Source organism: Brassica napus, chromosome A9 (assembly GCF_020379485.1).
Source record: "Brassica napus cultivar Da-Ae chromosome A9, Da-Ae, whole genome shotgun sequence".
Lineage (NCBI taxonomy): Eukaryota > Viridiplantae > Streptophyta > Magnoliopsida > Brassicales > Brassicaceae > Brassica > Brassica napus.
In genome coordinates, this window is record NC_063442.1 from 14,312,684 (window position 1) to 14,328,845 (window position 16,162).

The window sequence follows — 16,162 nt, forward strand, 5'->3', positions numbered from 1 at the left end:
AAAAATGATAAATTCTGAATAAAGCAGTAAAACTCTGATGCAAACTTGCATGAATCAAAACTGAATTACACCCAATAGAAATTAAATAAAAACCTACCAAACTTCTTTCACCAAAAATATCAAAACTGACTTGTTCCAGAAGGTGTAAAATTAGGTCCACCGTCCAGTTTTGACGAAATCTAGCTTTCAAGTATTGTCAAAGTATCAAACCCGGTGCGTTAAATATTCTTTCGTACACACCACAAATTTTAATTATAAATCCTCGTAATCTATGATTTATTTCGGACATAGCACGCAAATATTTATAATACAAATAATCTAGAATTTGAGAATTATTAATAGATTGATGCTGATAAAATCATCAATAGAGATTTAATTAAATCACATGAAACCGATTAAACACCCAAACAATACGTTAATGTACACGGCGTGAAAAGTATCATTTACAGAATTAATCATCCTACCCCTACTATAACATTCTTAATCTTCTCCGTAAAAAACCCCAAAACTTTTCGAAATTACTCAAACAACCCCTCCTTCCCTCTCCAAACTATTCAAAATCGCTGCCACCTGAGAAACCGTTGGGCGGCTCCTCCGCGAGTTCCCGACGCAGGCCAAAGCAACCTTCGCTAACCTTATCACCAAACACTTGATCTCACTCCGAACAACCACTCTCGAATCCAAAAGCTCCGCGAATCTCTGCTCCTTGATCAACGGCGTCGCCCATTTCACGATCAATCCGTTTTCGCTTCTCCTCCCGCTCAGAATCTCCAGCAAAACGACGCCGAATCCATACACATCGCTCTCTTTGCAGTATCCTTCTTCAACGTACCAATGGATCTCCGACTTCTCACGCGGAATCAAAAACGCGAATCCGTAATCCGAAACCTTCGCCGTGAACTTATCATCTAAGAGTATGTTCGATGACGTGAATCGTCCGTGGACGATTACTTCGTGCAGATACTCCAAACCCCTCGCCGCTCCCGCCGCGACTTTAAAACGTTTCCGCCAATCGAATTCGAGATCGGGATCTCCGTGGTGCAAGTGATCGCTCAAGCTTCTCGCTTCTCCGATGAACTCAGTCACGACGATCCTCTCCCCCGGAGCTTCCGAGAAGCCTAGGATCGAGACGACGTTGGGGTGAAGAGAGGAAGAAAGCGTTTTGAGGATTGTGGAGAAACCGAAACCCGGTTTACTCAAAACCAAACCGGGATGTATTCTTTTTACCGCGACTAGGTTTCTGTGCGTTGGAATAACCGCGGCGTAAACCGTACCTAACCGACCGCTGCCGATGATTCGTCGCTGGTTGAAGCCGTCGGTTGCTGAATCTATTTCGGTTAAGGGATAAGCTAGACCGACCGGTTTGGTTTCTGGAAGGAGAGGTTCGTCGGACCGGACCGGTTTCTTTCTGCATAATAAGAAGAGGAAGATGATGAGGAGAAGAAGAGAGAGCGAGAGAAGAGACAAAACAGAAACGTAAGCTACTTTTTCAGATTTCTCCATTTGATCTTTATTTTCTTTAAAAAGTCATTCATGATTGTGGTTATGGGGTTTGCGTGTGTTATATATACACGTGAGAATAATATGATAAAATAAAGGTCAAAAAGACAAAGGAAGGAATAATTTTTCTAGAAGATCTGAAAAAAAAACTTTTAATCAAAGGTTAAAAAACAGAAAACATATAACTAAATATTAATCAATTAAATTTTTATATTTTATATATATGAAAAGAATATTGAACGATTTTTAAGATTTATTTATCAAAAAATTATACTATTATGTAAGAATTTTAAAGAAAAACATTAATAATAATTTATATTTTTTTATCTAATAATAATTTATCATTATTGTCTTTTAATTAGTAATGTATATATTAATAAATAATTATAAAATATTTATGCATGCATGCGCGGACGAACATCTAGTTGTAATGTATATTTGTTAAATTTTTAAAAATCCTACTTTTGTTATTTTTATTTACATGATCAGAAATTATAAAGATTCAACTTTTCATAAATATGAATATGTGATGGATAAATAAAAACATTAAATTATATATCATAGTAATTTTATAAACGTAATTGGTGTGCCACCGAATCACCATCCCAAATTAAACTCGTATATGATCAATAAACTTATATATAAATATGTTTGGTATAACATGAAATATTTTATTAAATAAATTAAATGTGAGTTGATAAAAAGAAAAGAGACTACAGTTTTTTTTTTTTAACTTCTTCATTAGAAAGGTAGAGTCAAAGGGAGTAACAAAGCCACAAAAACCAAATAAAAAGAAAACAAAGCAACAAGCTCAACCTTGAACAAGATCTATGAGCTAATCAACAATGCATCCCTTAAAATCCTTTGGTGAAGCCACGCAGGTCCTCCTAAGGCCAAATAAGATTGAAAACGGCCATCTCGAAGAACGCTCTTTGCAATCTCTCTTGCTGTCTGATTCGAAGAAACCGACTCCAACTCAAAAGCTACCGAACGGAACATGCCACAGAAAGTGTCAATCTTCTGAAGAAACATTCTGAACAGAGGCCATTCTAATGGCTTCTTTATTGCTTCAACGAGCTCTCGAAAATCTGAACCAATCACAACATCCTGATAACCCAAATCCTTTAAACTCTGTAAGGTCCATATCAAACATCGAAGCTCAGCCGTTGCTCTGTTCGGAGAGAAAGTGTTAGCATCTCTAGCATGATGAAGGACATTGCCACTCTGATCACGAACAATGAAAGATACTCCACTATGTAGCTTTGCGTTTCTCCAGTTTGCGTGTATGTTGCATTTGACATAACCTGGAAGAGGAGGATCCCATTTCTTCGTTTCTTCATTCAAACCATTTACAGACGTAGGCGTTGGTTGCAGTATATTCAGCTCCTTCCAGAGGCTTGCCTCTTCCACCGCTTTTTGAATTTGAATGATTAGAGATTCCTGTGTGTCAGCATATAAGAGCATGTTCCTGTTTTTCCAGATCGTCCATAGAATCCATGGGATGGCTTGCCTCTGCAATATCGGCACTGTCTCATCTGACATCTTCTGCAAATACATATTCAGTAATTCCACCAGTGAGAGTTGTATTTGGGAAGGGAGGGGCTGAAGGCCTACAATAGACCACGCATCCTGTGCCATCGTACACTTAAAAAGCACATGCTCAATGGTCTCTACCGCCGACTTACAGACTTTGCACCTTGTGTCAAGATCTAGACCTCGAGTGTTCAGCCTCTCTGTTACTGCAAGAGCCCCAGAAACAGCGCGCCATAGGAAGTTCCTAATCTTAGGAATCGTTGGGACTGTCCAAATGTGTCTCTTAAGTTCCAGAATACCAGGTGTTGATTCCATTACACAAACAGCTTCATCCTCTTTCACCTTCGAGGCTAAAGCATAACCACTCTTCACCGTATATGCTCCTTGTGAGGTGTACGCCCATATATCCCTATCAGCAACATTTCCAATCTGCATTTGAAGGATTCGGTTGACCTCATTTTCCGGAAACAAAAGCTGTAATTTATTCACATCCCATTGCCCATCATTCCCCATTAAAGCTGCGACCCGTAAGTTCACATCAGTGTCTCTTTGCTTGTTGATAGGTCTTCTTGGCCCGTCGTCCATGATCCAGTTGTGAGACCATACATACGTGGATGTACCATTCCCAATAGACCTGATAAGACCTCGACTGAGCAACTCTCTCCCAAACAATATACTCCTCCACGCATAAGAAGGTCGATAGCCCTTACCACAATCCAGAAAACTTGATCTTGCAAAATATCTTCCTTTATAGATACGGGATATAAGGCTGTTGGGATCGTTAAGTACTCTCCACGCCTGCTTAGCTAGGAGAGCCTGATTGAAATCCTCAATGTCCCGGAACCCCAGACCACCATTCTCTTTAGAGATACACAGCTTCTTCCAAGAAACCCAATGAATCTTTTTCTTCTCATCATTCTCATCCCACCAGAAACTTGCCATTGCACTCATCAATTTCTGACAATGATGCTTTGTTAATCTGAAACATGACATGGCATAGACAGGAAGAGCCATAGCTATAGACTTCAAAAGGATTTCCTTGCCTCCAAAGGATAACTTCTTAGCGAACCAGCCTTTGAGTCTCTTACTCATCTTTTCTCCAATGAAGGCCAGTAGCTGTTGTTTGGAGCCGCTGAAGCATTCCGGAAGACCAAGGTATTTGCCATCACCACCTTCCTTATCAATACTTAAAAGGTCCGCCAAGAGGCGTTTCATCACTGGATCAATGCCCGCTCCAAAGGTAACAGCCGACTTTTGGAAATTGATCATTTGGCCCGACGAATCTCCATATAGTTTCAGTCGACGCAGGAACTCGGTACATTCAGGCAGTGTTGCACGACAGAGGAAGAAACTATCATCAGCAAAAAGCAGGTGCTGAACCGATGGACAGGTTGCTGCAATTTTCATCCCTGTGATCGAGCCACTTTGCTCTGCCTGGCTCATTGTATGCACTAATGCCTCAGCACACAAGATGAAAAGAAAAGGGGAGAGAGGATCTCCCTGTCTGATACCTCGTTTAGGCTTAAAATGTCCAAAAGATTGTCCGTTGAGCAAGACAGAGTAGGAGACAGAGCGGACACAAATCATGATCCAAGACACCCATTTCGTATGGAAGCCTAGCTTGAGAAACAGAGCTTCCAAAAAATCCCATTCCACTCTGTCATAAGCCTTGGACATATCAGTTTTGATGGCGATGAAATCTGTTTTACACAATGGATTCGTTCGCAGAGCATGCACCATCTCGTGTGCGATCAAGAGATTATCAGAGATCAATCTTCCCTCAACAAAAGCCCCTTGAGTTGGCGAGACAATATGGGGGAGAACCACCTTCAACCGTTCGCATAAAACTTTAGACACAATTTTGTAGACCACCGAGCAGAGGCTGATCGGTCTCAAGTCTTTCATCTGATTCGGGTTCTGAACTTTAGGTAACAGACATAGCTCAGTGAAGTTCCAGTCAGATGGAAGTTGTCCAAAGTCAAAAAACCTTCGAACCTCCTGAGTAACGTGAGTGCCCACAATATTCCAGAAGTTTTGGAAAAAAGTCCCAGTCATGCCGTCAACTCCAGGAGTACTGTCACTCTTTATGGCCTTGACTGCTTTTTTGATTTCAGCATTAGAGATAGGTTTGACAAGGTTCCGGTTCATGCGCTCCGTGACCCTAGGCATCATACCTTCAAGTAGTTCAGCTGCGTCTGCAGACCCATTCGAATGGAACAGGTCTTTAAAGTAAGCGACAGCCACCTCTCCCATCGCATCTTCTGTGAAATGCTCAGTCCCAGCATTATCAATGAGAGAGTGAACCTTGTTTTTCATTCTCCTCGATTCTACCCAACCATGAAACACCTTTGTATTCTTGTCTCCAACCTGTAGCCAAGAATTCTTACATTTTTGCTTCCAATAGGTCTCTTCCTCATCATAAGCTTTCTCCAATTCCAAACGTAAAGAAGGGAGAGAAGTCAGGTTAGGAGATCTTTTGCTTTCCTCTATTTCAAGTTCTCGTCTCAGTCTCTTTATGTTTGTGTTGGAGTTCACATTAGCCTGCCTTTTCCATCTGCATAGCTCCTGTCTACACGCTTTAATTCTTTCGGAGACCGAGCCTTGACATGAGACCGCACTGCTATACCATCCTCGTCGAACAACCTCTGTCACCTCCGGTTTCTTGCACCATCGTTTGTCAAACATGAATCTTCCTGTTCTCCTCTGGCCAGCATTAGCAAGACTTGTGAAAATTGGTCTGTGATCAGACCCGGTTTTTTCCAAATACGCTGTGTGAGAGTGAGGAAAGAGTTTGAACCATTCAGCGTTACCAAAAGCTCTATCCAAGCGGCATTGAACCCATACTTTCTCTTTAAGACCATTATTCAAGATCTCCCTCACTCCACCCCAAGAGAGACGATTCCCTGAACTTGGGATCTCTTTAAGTCGACAATCTCTAGCCATAGCTCGGAACTCAAAGAAAGAGCTTTCTTGCCGCGGAGGACCTCCAACCTTTTCTGTGTTATTCATTAATTCATTAAAATCTCCAGTAAGGAACCACCCTCCACTTCTATTCAACCCAAGGAGTGTGAGCTCCTCCCACACCAATCCCCGCCTTTGACGAATGGGATCACCATATACGAAAGACATGTAAAAAACTTGCATTCCAAGTTTAACTTCAGCATCAATGATTCTCGCTGAAGCAGAAAGAACCTTAACCTCATACTTCTCTTTCCAGAAAAGCGCCAAACCTCCACTAAGTCCAACTGGATCCACCAAGTAGCAATGGTCATAACCCAACGAACTACGGAGTTTCAGAACGTGATCACTAGAGTTTTTAGTCTCTAGGAGAAACAAAAAATCCGGGAGATGCTCACGACACATCTCCTCCAGGCGTCGAACTGTCAGGTTGCTCCTCAAACCCCGACAGTTCCAACTGAGCGTACTCATTGAGGATTGGATGGTTTCTGGTGAACCATCAAACCCTTGTTGTGTCGTGACATTTTTGAGGAAACTTCCCCTTCTTCATCTGCCTTGCGTTTACCAGCTGCATCCTCCCTGGCGAGGTGATTCTCAAAGTGTTCCGCTGAAGAAACTCTTCTTTTGTTTTGGTTCCTTCTAGTCCACGAAGTTTTGCTCTTGTGGGAACTCTTACTTCTGCTACCACGTTCTCCTCTCTGAACATCGCCAACCCCAACAGTAAAGCCACCAGACAAGGTCGGGGATTTCGACAAGACTTTGGGATCATCAAGATTAGCAGGAGCTGTACCAAACTGATCGCTTGTGCGATTAAAGACAGAATCTTGTCTATGGCTGCTGGAGGTCATAAGCCCATTCGTTTCTACTACCTCATTCCTCTGATGTCTTTCTGTTGGATCTTTCGACCTTTGACGTTTGTGGATATCAGTTCCCTTAGATGAAGATTCTGCACCATCAAGGATTTGATCTGACTGGACTCTGCTGAAATCAAAGATTCTACCTCTACCCTCACTTGTTAACGGTGCCACTTTTGGAGCAGATTCAAGACGCAAGCACGATCGTTGTGCGATGGGGTCCTGAGATAACTCATTGAGAGTTTTCTTCATCTTTGCTTCTCTGATAATCCTCTCTTCTGGATCAGAACAATTCATGTAGAGCCTCATCTGCTCAAAAACCTCCGGAGCAACTAAGGATGCATGGGGCTCAAAACCAGGAGGTATGGATGGAGCTAGAAGAGGCATGATCTTGTCAGCCAGATTGTTATGATGCTGCCTAACTCCTGAAGTCCCAATATCCGAGCCATACTGATGACTAGCAATGCCCTTAGCCTTATTCCGGGAACCTTGGAGAAGGGGACATTTTTGTTTCTCATGCGACAGCCTAAGGCAGTGGAAACACTTCTTCCTGATACGTTCATAACCAACATCCACATATTCAATTCTGCCTCCAGGTAGCGTCACAGATTTTTTGTCTCGAACCGGTAGATTTAGGTCCAAAACAACTTGGACCCTGATATAGTCATTCAGTAACGGTTTTTCAGGGTCGAACTCAATCACCTTGACATGGCCTATACCATCTGCAACTGCATCAATCGTCTTCAAAGTGAGGTAGTTGACTGGAAGGTTGTAGAGACGCACCCACACTTTAGCTGTTTGGAGGTAATTTGGAGGAGGAGATTCTACCCATCGTTCCATTGCCATTCCCCAATCATCAAAGGTCCAGAACCCCTGATTAAGAACCATCTGTATATCAGTCTCAAGCTCAAAGACGAACTGGAATCTCTCCTTAGTAAGAGCCATCCCCCGAACTCTATCATAAATCTTCCAGATTTTGGGCATAGTCTTTAACATTCTTCCCATATTCTGGCATTCAGGATTAAGGAGACGACCCAGAATGCTTCGCCCTCCTCTTTCAATCGCACAGAAATCAACGTCCTCAGGGATGATGATTGTTTTATCTTCTCCAAGCGTCATACCTTTCATAACCTCCGCCAGATTTTCGTTCATCACCAGTAAAATCAGAAACTTTTTGCGAAAACTTTGTGAGATGTGAAGGGAAAAGAGAGAGGAAGACGACGGCGCAGATGAGAACCCTAGATAAACACATATTTTCTTTGAAGATCTACCGTAAAAAGGAATATTTCCTAAAGATTTTCCCTGATTTTCGAAAAAGTTTTGGAAATTTTTGAAGTTAATCCATATCGCAGCAAGGATATTCTCCTTCTGAAAGTTTACTCCACTCTGATTGGCAGATACCAAATCACCCTTTGGAGAGAAAAAAATCGCCATTCAAAAAATTCAAGAGACTACAGTTATGAAAGTATATTAGAGAAATGGATTATTTCTTAGATAAAGAGCCAACGTTATCAACAAAAACAAACACAGGTAGATTAATATGTTTTTGCACGTTTAATTTGCTCTTTTCCTTCTCTGGACTTACACTTGTTAAAAAGGAATTGATGTAGCTATAAATTGAGCCAAAACATAAAATATAAGTTACTTTTTTTTTTGGGACAAAACATAAATATAAGTTTATTAAACAAATGTAGAAGAAAAAACACAAAGCTTGTAAACATAACCAAACGATATTGATTACGAATCTAGAGAAAGGGGGTGAGGCCAGTAAGGGAACTCAGAGGACCTTAATGGTACACACCCTTTATTGTATAACTTAGTGTAAAAGATATTGCAACATCTGTTGGTGATGTCATAAGCACCAAAGTTAATAAGTTATATCCCGAAAAATAGATGTAATTAGCTCTGAGACCAGGATGCATGCTAGCTCGGACACAAAAAGGTTCACCTTGTCCAAGAAAGATACAGAAGTCTCCAATGTCTTCTGTGTATGACAATTCTTTACGATGTTCTTCTATACGAGGATGATCCTCTGCTCTATACACCATGAACTGCCTTGTTCTTCTGGTAACTTGTTCCAACCCTTTGTCGTCTATCTCAAGCTGGTCCTTAAAGAACCTGAAACACACATGAATACATACATGTATGTTATCTGTTGTGCAATAGGAAACCAACCCATAGTAATCACCCGCAAGGCCACGAGAAAAACCAGTATTAAGCATAGCCAAATGAAATATTAGCCTATAATCTCTAAATTTTCAGAGATAATTTACATAAACATAGACCCTGAAATTATTTTAAAAGATTTTTTTATTAAAATCTTTATTAAATCACCTATAAATCCCAAAATCTCAGAAAGAGTTTGAGGTTTTTGATACAAAAAAAAACAATAATAAAGAAGAATAGGGATATATACCATTTGACGAAGAATTGTTCGCCTGAAGCTACCTCCACAAAGTGGACTGTTGTGGCACACGAGTTTATCTCGTCCGCATCGTGATCCAAATGCTCTTCAGGAAGATAGTCAGGAAACATGTCAACGAACTCGGGATGGTCATTCTCCTTGGAGTTAGGATCCAAGGAGTAAAAGTAATCTGATCCAGGAGTTGGAACGTAGAACCTTTGATCTTTCTTAGAATACATGAGACTCGAGGATGTGCTTATAGACCGAGGCATTGCTTTGACATTGGTCCACATTGATTCAGTGGGACATTGAACTTGATTGCCACAACCCAATCTTCATTTTCTAGGTCAGGATGAGAAGACATGGCAATGTTTTGGATCACGGAGCCCGAGGGTAGATGAGGTAGTCGAACCCTCACGGTCTTTGATGTAGAGACGCACGTTATTGGTGCTTGTGAGGTATTCCTTCTCCAACATGCCAAGTGTGAGTGCACCATTGTAATATCCTAGAGACATCACGTTACGTACATCATCCGTGATAACTGAAGTTTTAATTTCGATGTGTTTTTGCTGCTTAGAAGAGCATTTCCCTATGGTTATGTGACCGTCAGAAGAATCTTTCCATGAATCTGCGAGATTAAGCATGTAGTCTAGTAACATATAGGGGTAGGGTGGCATAGACGAGCACCATCGAACCACGTTAATGTTGTGTCTCTGCCATGTGTAGTTTTATTAATACCTTGACTTAATCATACAAGAAGAACCACATTGAATTAACAAAAACGAAAGAAAAGCTTACGAGGATGTTTTTGCAGACAAGGGGCTTCCCGACTCGGCTGAGGAGTTGAGACATTTCTCGAAACTTTCTATACTGCTTTGGTAATTTCTTGGGTTTGTTTCTCAAAGTTCTCAACCGTATTGTCTTGGAGATAGATTTAGAGTAAAAAGCCTTGGACTTCAAGTTCACATTAAACACAACATTAAGCGAATACTATTGTAAGGAAATAAAATGTTTGGACACCAAGTTCAAGAATGTCGAAGGTTATAACAAATTTTAAGGATATCTTTTTTTTTTTGAACTACTTTTTTTTTAAAGAATATCTGAGAGCAACCTTATTGGGTAAACCCCATAAAAAGGTTAAGGCTGGGCATTTTTCCCGTCAAATTTGATTCGATTCATTATTCTGTTTCGATCCAAAAATTCTGGATATTCGTAAACTTTCGAATCAAATCCGTTAAAATCGAACCAATTTTTCTTGAAACTGTTGCACATGATGTGGTCTAGAAGAGACTGTTGCAATTTTTCTTGAAACTATTGCACATGATAAAGTCCAACGAACAATTGCAACACATTATCAACGCAATCAAGAGACAGTGAATAGAAAGTTTCATGAAGTTTTGGATGCACTCGTTCAAATGTCTCAAGATATTATAAAGCCTGGAGAAAATGAACTTCGACAAGTAAGCACCACCCTCTCTTCTGATACAAGGTACCATCCTTTCTTCAGTGGTTGCTAGGAGCTCTTGATGGTACACATGTGTCAGTGCAAGTTGGATCTGACAAAAAAAGAAAAGTATTAGAATTTACAGAAGCAACATCCTACCATGAATGTGCTTGGGATATGTAACTTCAAAATGGAGTTTATATATACATATGTGGGAACACCAGGAAGAGCACATGATTCGAAGATATTGACATATTGTGCACAGAACGATGATTTTTTTCCAACTCCCCCTGAAAGAAAATATTTTCTCGCAGATTCAGGATACCCTAATAGGAGCGAATATCTTGCTCCGTACCGTCGAACTCATATCATCCGCATCAATGGCAAGGGGGACAACCTACAAATGAGAATGAAATGTTTAACAAACGTCATTCTTCTTTGTGATTGAGCGAACTGTCAGGGTGTGGAAAGGAAAATTTGCTATTATCAGAAATCCAGCGCACTAGAATCTTCAAACACAATGTAAGATTGCCGTTACGACAATGGTATTACATAACTTTATACGGAAATCAACAAGAAATGATGAAGATTTTAAAGAGTATGAACAAACAGAAAATGAGATGTTTGAACTATGAGATCCTGAAGATGATGATGGTGATGCTGGAACTCAAAGAACGACTTATGTTCCTACAGGAGATGCATATATGGCGGGTATTCGAAACAACATTGCAGAAGAAATATGGAGAGGAAGAAGATAGATCTTTTTTAATTCACATTTTTAGATTGAATTCATGTTTTTAATTTTTTTTTATTTTCTAGTAATTTTTTATTTTTTAATATTTTTTTATTTTTTACTAATTTTTTTATTTTTTTAATACTTTTAATGCTAGTTCATATCTTGTAATATTTATATTATAACTATAATAGAGTAAATACTTTATTTTAACAAAATTAAAAATAGATTTTATTTTTGAGCTCTCGTTCACAGCTCAAGTTAACAGCTTACTGCCACAGCTCACAGCTCCCCGCTCCTGCTGTCAGCTGCTCCTCCCTGCTCCGCTTTGCCAATCACGCACTAAGTCTACTCTCCTCCTGCGTTTCCCTACTTCTGTCGAGATTCCCTGTAATCTTCAGGTTTCTGTAATGCTTAGACTAGACGCTGAGACGTTGTCTTTACTTCTCACCATTAAATCAGTCATTCAATCTCTCCCACTACGATGAATTCAATTATCTCCTTCCCATAAATTCAGATGAAACCCATAAAAAAGATTCTATAAAAACCTTCAAATCAAGCTGCTTCAACAGAACATGCACCAATGGTCATTGAAGAATCTACTTCTCCCACTACGTGACATAAACCACTCCTCCCACGTCGCACTCAATTCACCTCATCCTCTTCCATGGTTACTGAGAAATTTACTTCTCTATATATAAGGATTTTTTCTTCGGTGCAACTCATCACTCTCTCCACCTCATTCCTTATTTCCGATATCAAACCCATGCTCCAACATTGGCAAACTCCCACCTTCTCCTCTCACCTGAAATCTGCTCAGGTTGTTGTTGCATGTCTTCTTTGCTTTTGGTAGGCCATTAATGTGAAGAAAATAATTGAGCTCATGGGAGGTGTACATGCTTCTCCTGGATAAAATGGTAATACCGTAATATTTTATTAGCATATTCCGCCTATGTTTTCCATTTTTGTGAACCTTCAAATCATAAGCCTAATACTCTTTTTAATTTTTCTTTGTGGTTTTAAGATTCTAAGTTTAACAAGTGAAGGAGTATGATCAACTCATTATGTTTTCATTCTATTGTATCTGCTTGATGATTCAAGTTTTTGTTAGTTCACAAGTTGTATATAAGAATATGAATGTGTTTTCAGCAATTAGGAGGGCAATTGAAAATGAGATATACATGGTTTCTCTACAATCAGGGTCGAGCCGACACTGTCGGTGAAAAAAAGGAGTTCATGTCCTAAGCTAAAGAATCTTTCATCATGTTTCATAATCTATATCTTTTCTCATTGATCATATTCACAATCAACTAACTTGAGTATACATGTTCAGTAACCAGTAACAATGAGTAAAAAAGAAGGGCTAGCTGATTTCCAGAACCTGATCTTTCAAAAGTGATACTAGCCCAAGAATACGTTAACAGCATCCACAAGCTTCTTTTCGGAGCTTCCTGAAACAAAACACATGAGGTATGATGCCATGGGTCTAGGCATTCAAGAAGTGCTTTTTCCTAGCAGATGACACAAGTGTAACTCATATATGCTAAAACAGTTTTGTAAGCAAACTACAAGTGAGATAAAAAAAAGTTAACCTTTATGTCAGTGTTGTGAAGATATCGTTAATTGTATATCACAGCAAGAAGCGAAAATTGTTGTTGGAATGAATGTCTTAGGTTGCAGACCATTTTTATAAGTGAAGTTAGCAGAGAATTGACTAATGAGTGATATCATCGCTTAACTTGAGAAAAAGAACTTCCTATCAGTGATGTGAAACAACTCCTCAAGAATTGGCTGAGCTGATAGCTGCAATAAAAGATGGAACAATTAGCGGAAAGATTGGCAAACAGGTAAGTTCAACTAAAGTTCAATCTAAAAATGTATCATCTTAATCATTTTGAATTAGTGCTATTCCATTTATGCAGATACTGTTTGGGCTACTGGCCAAAAGTAGAACTGTCCAAGTAACGAGAAAAGCAAACATCTTGGTTCAGGTCAGTATATGTTGAAACAACATGAGAGACGAAAAAGAAAATCCACTTAATATTATCATTCACAGGAAAAGTTTGTTTGTTAATCAGAATTCTTTTGTAGGTAAATGATAGTCATATCTTCACGCTGCATTGTATAATATAGATTTGGGGTCATCGACGACAACAAAATAATGTGTCCTTTGTATTCACTTTCAGCTTTCTTGGGTACTGCTCCAGTAGATTCATCTATGTATGTAAATATATCTAATACTCCATCCGTTTCATAATACATGATGTTTTAGAAGATTTGTATTGTATCATAATAGATGATGTTTTGATATATTAATATTATTTTCAATTTTATTGGAAAGACAATTAAATATTGTAATTATTTATGTAATTGGTTGAATGATTTTAAAATTATATTTTTAAAACTATTTTTAGAAAAATGTAAATTTCTTAATTTTTGTGCATTGAGTTGAAACATTTTATTGTGAAACAGAAGGAGTATGTATGTGTGATGTCTTAATTACTTCACTTATGGTAAGATTGGCAGATTATGAATGACCGCAAAAGTCAAGGGAGCATATTTTAATGAATTCACCTTTTTTGTTTATGGTTTCAAGAAGAAAAAACCAAATAATATATAAATCCACAACAGCTTTTCTGACCTAAATCATCGTCTTCCGTACGACTTTTAGTTATGCTTACAACATACAATTTCTCACACCAGCATTTACTCTACAAGACTACAAACAACCAGAACGTTAGGTTCCCTGAAACTATTATAGTAGGTGTTTATTTATCAGCATTTCAAATTTTCAACAGATATATTCAAAAAATACACATCAATTCAACAAAATATCACCGTTACCCAAAATAAATAATATATAAAAATGTATAGTTGTAATTTTAAGAATTTAAAATACATGTATAATTGTAATCTTTTGCATTATAATTGTAAACATTATTTTTGATAAGAAATAACAAATAATACATATTGAAAATAGAGATTACTTTCAATTTAATGTTCATGAATCATTTTGAAATAATCAATAAATTGATAATATATTATGTAATTCATTAAATTACTAACCCGTCCGTAGGGCAGGCCAAACCCCAGTATATATATATATATATATATATATTTAAAAAGACATAGCAGTATACTATTTGTTTACAGTTTCACATTTTCAAAAAATAATGATTCCACTATTATTTACTATTCATAATATTAATCAATTTTCACGGTTTTTATAAAAAGCAATGTTTTTAAACCGGATCGAACCGACGATCAAATCAGATTAAACCGTGAACCAAATATATCTAGGTCAGATTAAAACTGTTTGTTTGTAATTTACTTACAAAAATTAATTTTAATTGTTTTTATCTTTAAAATCATACAAATAAAAACTTTAAATTCTCTTATATTTGTTTTTAAAAAATTACAATTCACAGTGATAAATATTCAAAATCAAAATATTAATTTAATAATTAATATTTATTTGGTTTATACATCAATTTTGTTACATAATTATTACTAAATAAATAAATTTAATTATATTTGTACTGTGTACCGAATATAACTAATAAAGAATTTAGATTTTTATTTTTATTATACGATTAAATTATATTGAATTCAGTTGTAAACCCGATCGAACCATATTTGATTTATGACTCAAAACGAAATTCTGGTCCAGCTACCAGTTTAAAAAACATTGATAAAAAGTGATTCCACTACACGCAAGATGCAACTAACATATTAAAAATATGGGAAAGACGAGTTATTTCCCCACGAGAAGTATCGTACATCACCAAATCTCTACCAAATTATGACTTCGTTCCAGATGTCCCCGAATTTAAAGTTCAAAACATATTTCCCCATCAAACTTAATTTGATATTGGTTAATACATTTTTTTGGGGGTTTATTCGCGAGAGCAAACCAGAAAACTCAAAAAAGTGAACCGAAAACTGGTTCGGAACTAAACATTACCCAGATTTGACCCGATCCATGTCTCTCTCGGTTTAAATTCACAAAGTGAGTTATGAACCCTGAAATCGATTTACGATTCTCTTCCCCCCTATTTTCCGAAATTGAGAGTAAGCAGTGATGTGTGGGTCTTCACAAATTGTGTATGAAGCTTCTTGTCATTGGATGTACGATTATGTGTCCGAAATTGAGAGTAAACAAAGATGAAGAAGATGATGGCTGGCTTTGTTAAGTCTAAAGAAATGGTGAAGAATGGTGAAGAATGTGTTTGTTTTTGATTTGTTGTGAACTTGAATCAAATTATGACCTTGTTGTGTTTGAATCTATTCTCATTCCAATTCATGTGTTTGTGTTTTCTAGTTATGTAAGATAATGATTTTCAAATTTTGATGACTTGAAGCTTTGTGGTCATAACATCGAAAAGAGACAATTAAAATATCATAAAGAAAGATCAGTAACCCACAAAGCTTTGTGGTCAAATCCATTCAGCTCTACCTTCTTCTTCGATATCTTCGCTTCTCTCTACCTTCTTCTTCTTCTTCAATCTCTTTGTTTTTCTCTTTTGCGATTGGAGATTTTTCGATTTAGGGTTCTTAACTTGAGTTAAAGGGGTTCTTTGGTTCGGAGTTTTAATTAGTGGTTTAGCAGGTCTAATTGGAGTCATATACTGATCTAAATCTAAATGTGGTTATGTTAAGTTCCAGTTATAATTTGAAATCTAAAATCGATTTACTTAATTTTGTGGGGTCTGAGATTTCGATCTTTTATTCTGTGG

General features: G+C 37.8%; 1 protein-coding gene across 1 annotated transcript; it reads right to left on the reverse strand.

The window, feature by feature from the left end:
* Nucleotides 1-353: 353 nt before the first annotated feature.
* LOC125578274 (serine/threonine-protein kinase-like protein CCR1) lies at nt 354-2,063 on the reverse strand. Its single transcript, XM_048740651.1, has one exon. It carries the CDS (start codon nt 1,501-1,503, stop codon nt 523-525), a length of 981 nt encoding a protein of 326 aa, XP_048596608.1. The 5' UTR covers nt 1,504-2,063; the 3' UTR covers nt 354-522.
* Nucleotides 2,064-16,162: the final 14,099 nt, after the last annotated feature.

Bases quoted from the DNA above. Each gene is read 5' to 3' on its own strand.
- LOC125578274 (XM_048740651.1), bottom strand. From the start codon at position 1,503: ATGGAGAAATCTGAAAAAGTAGCTTACGTTTCTGTTTTGTCTCTTCTC.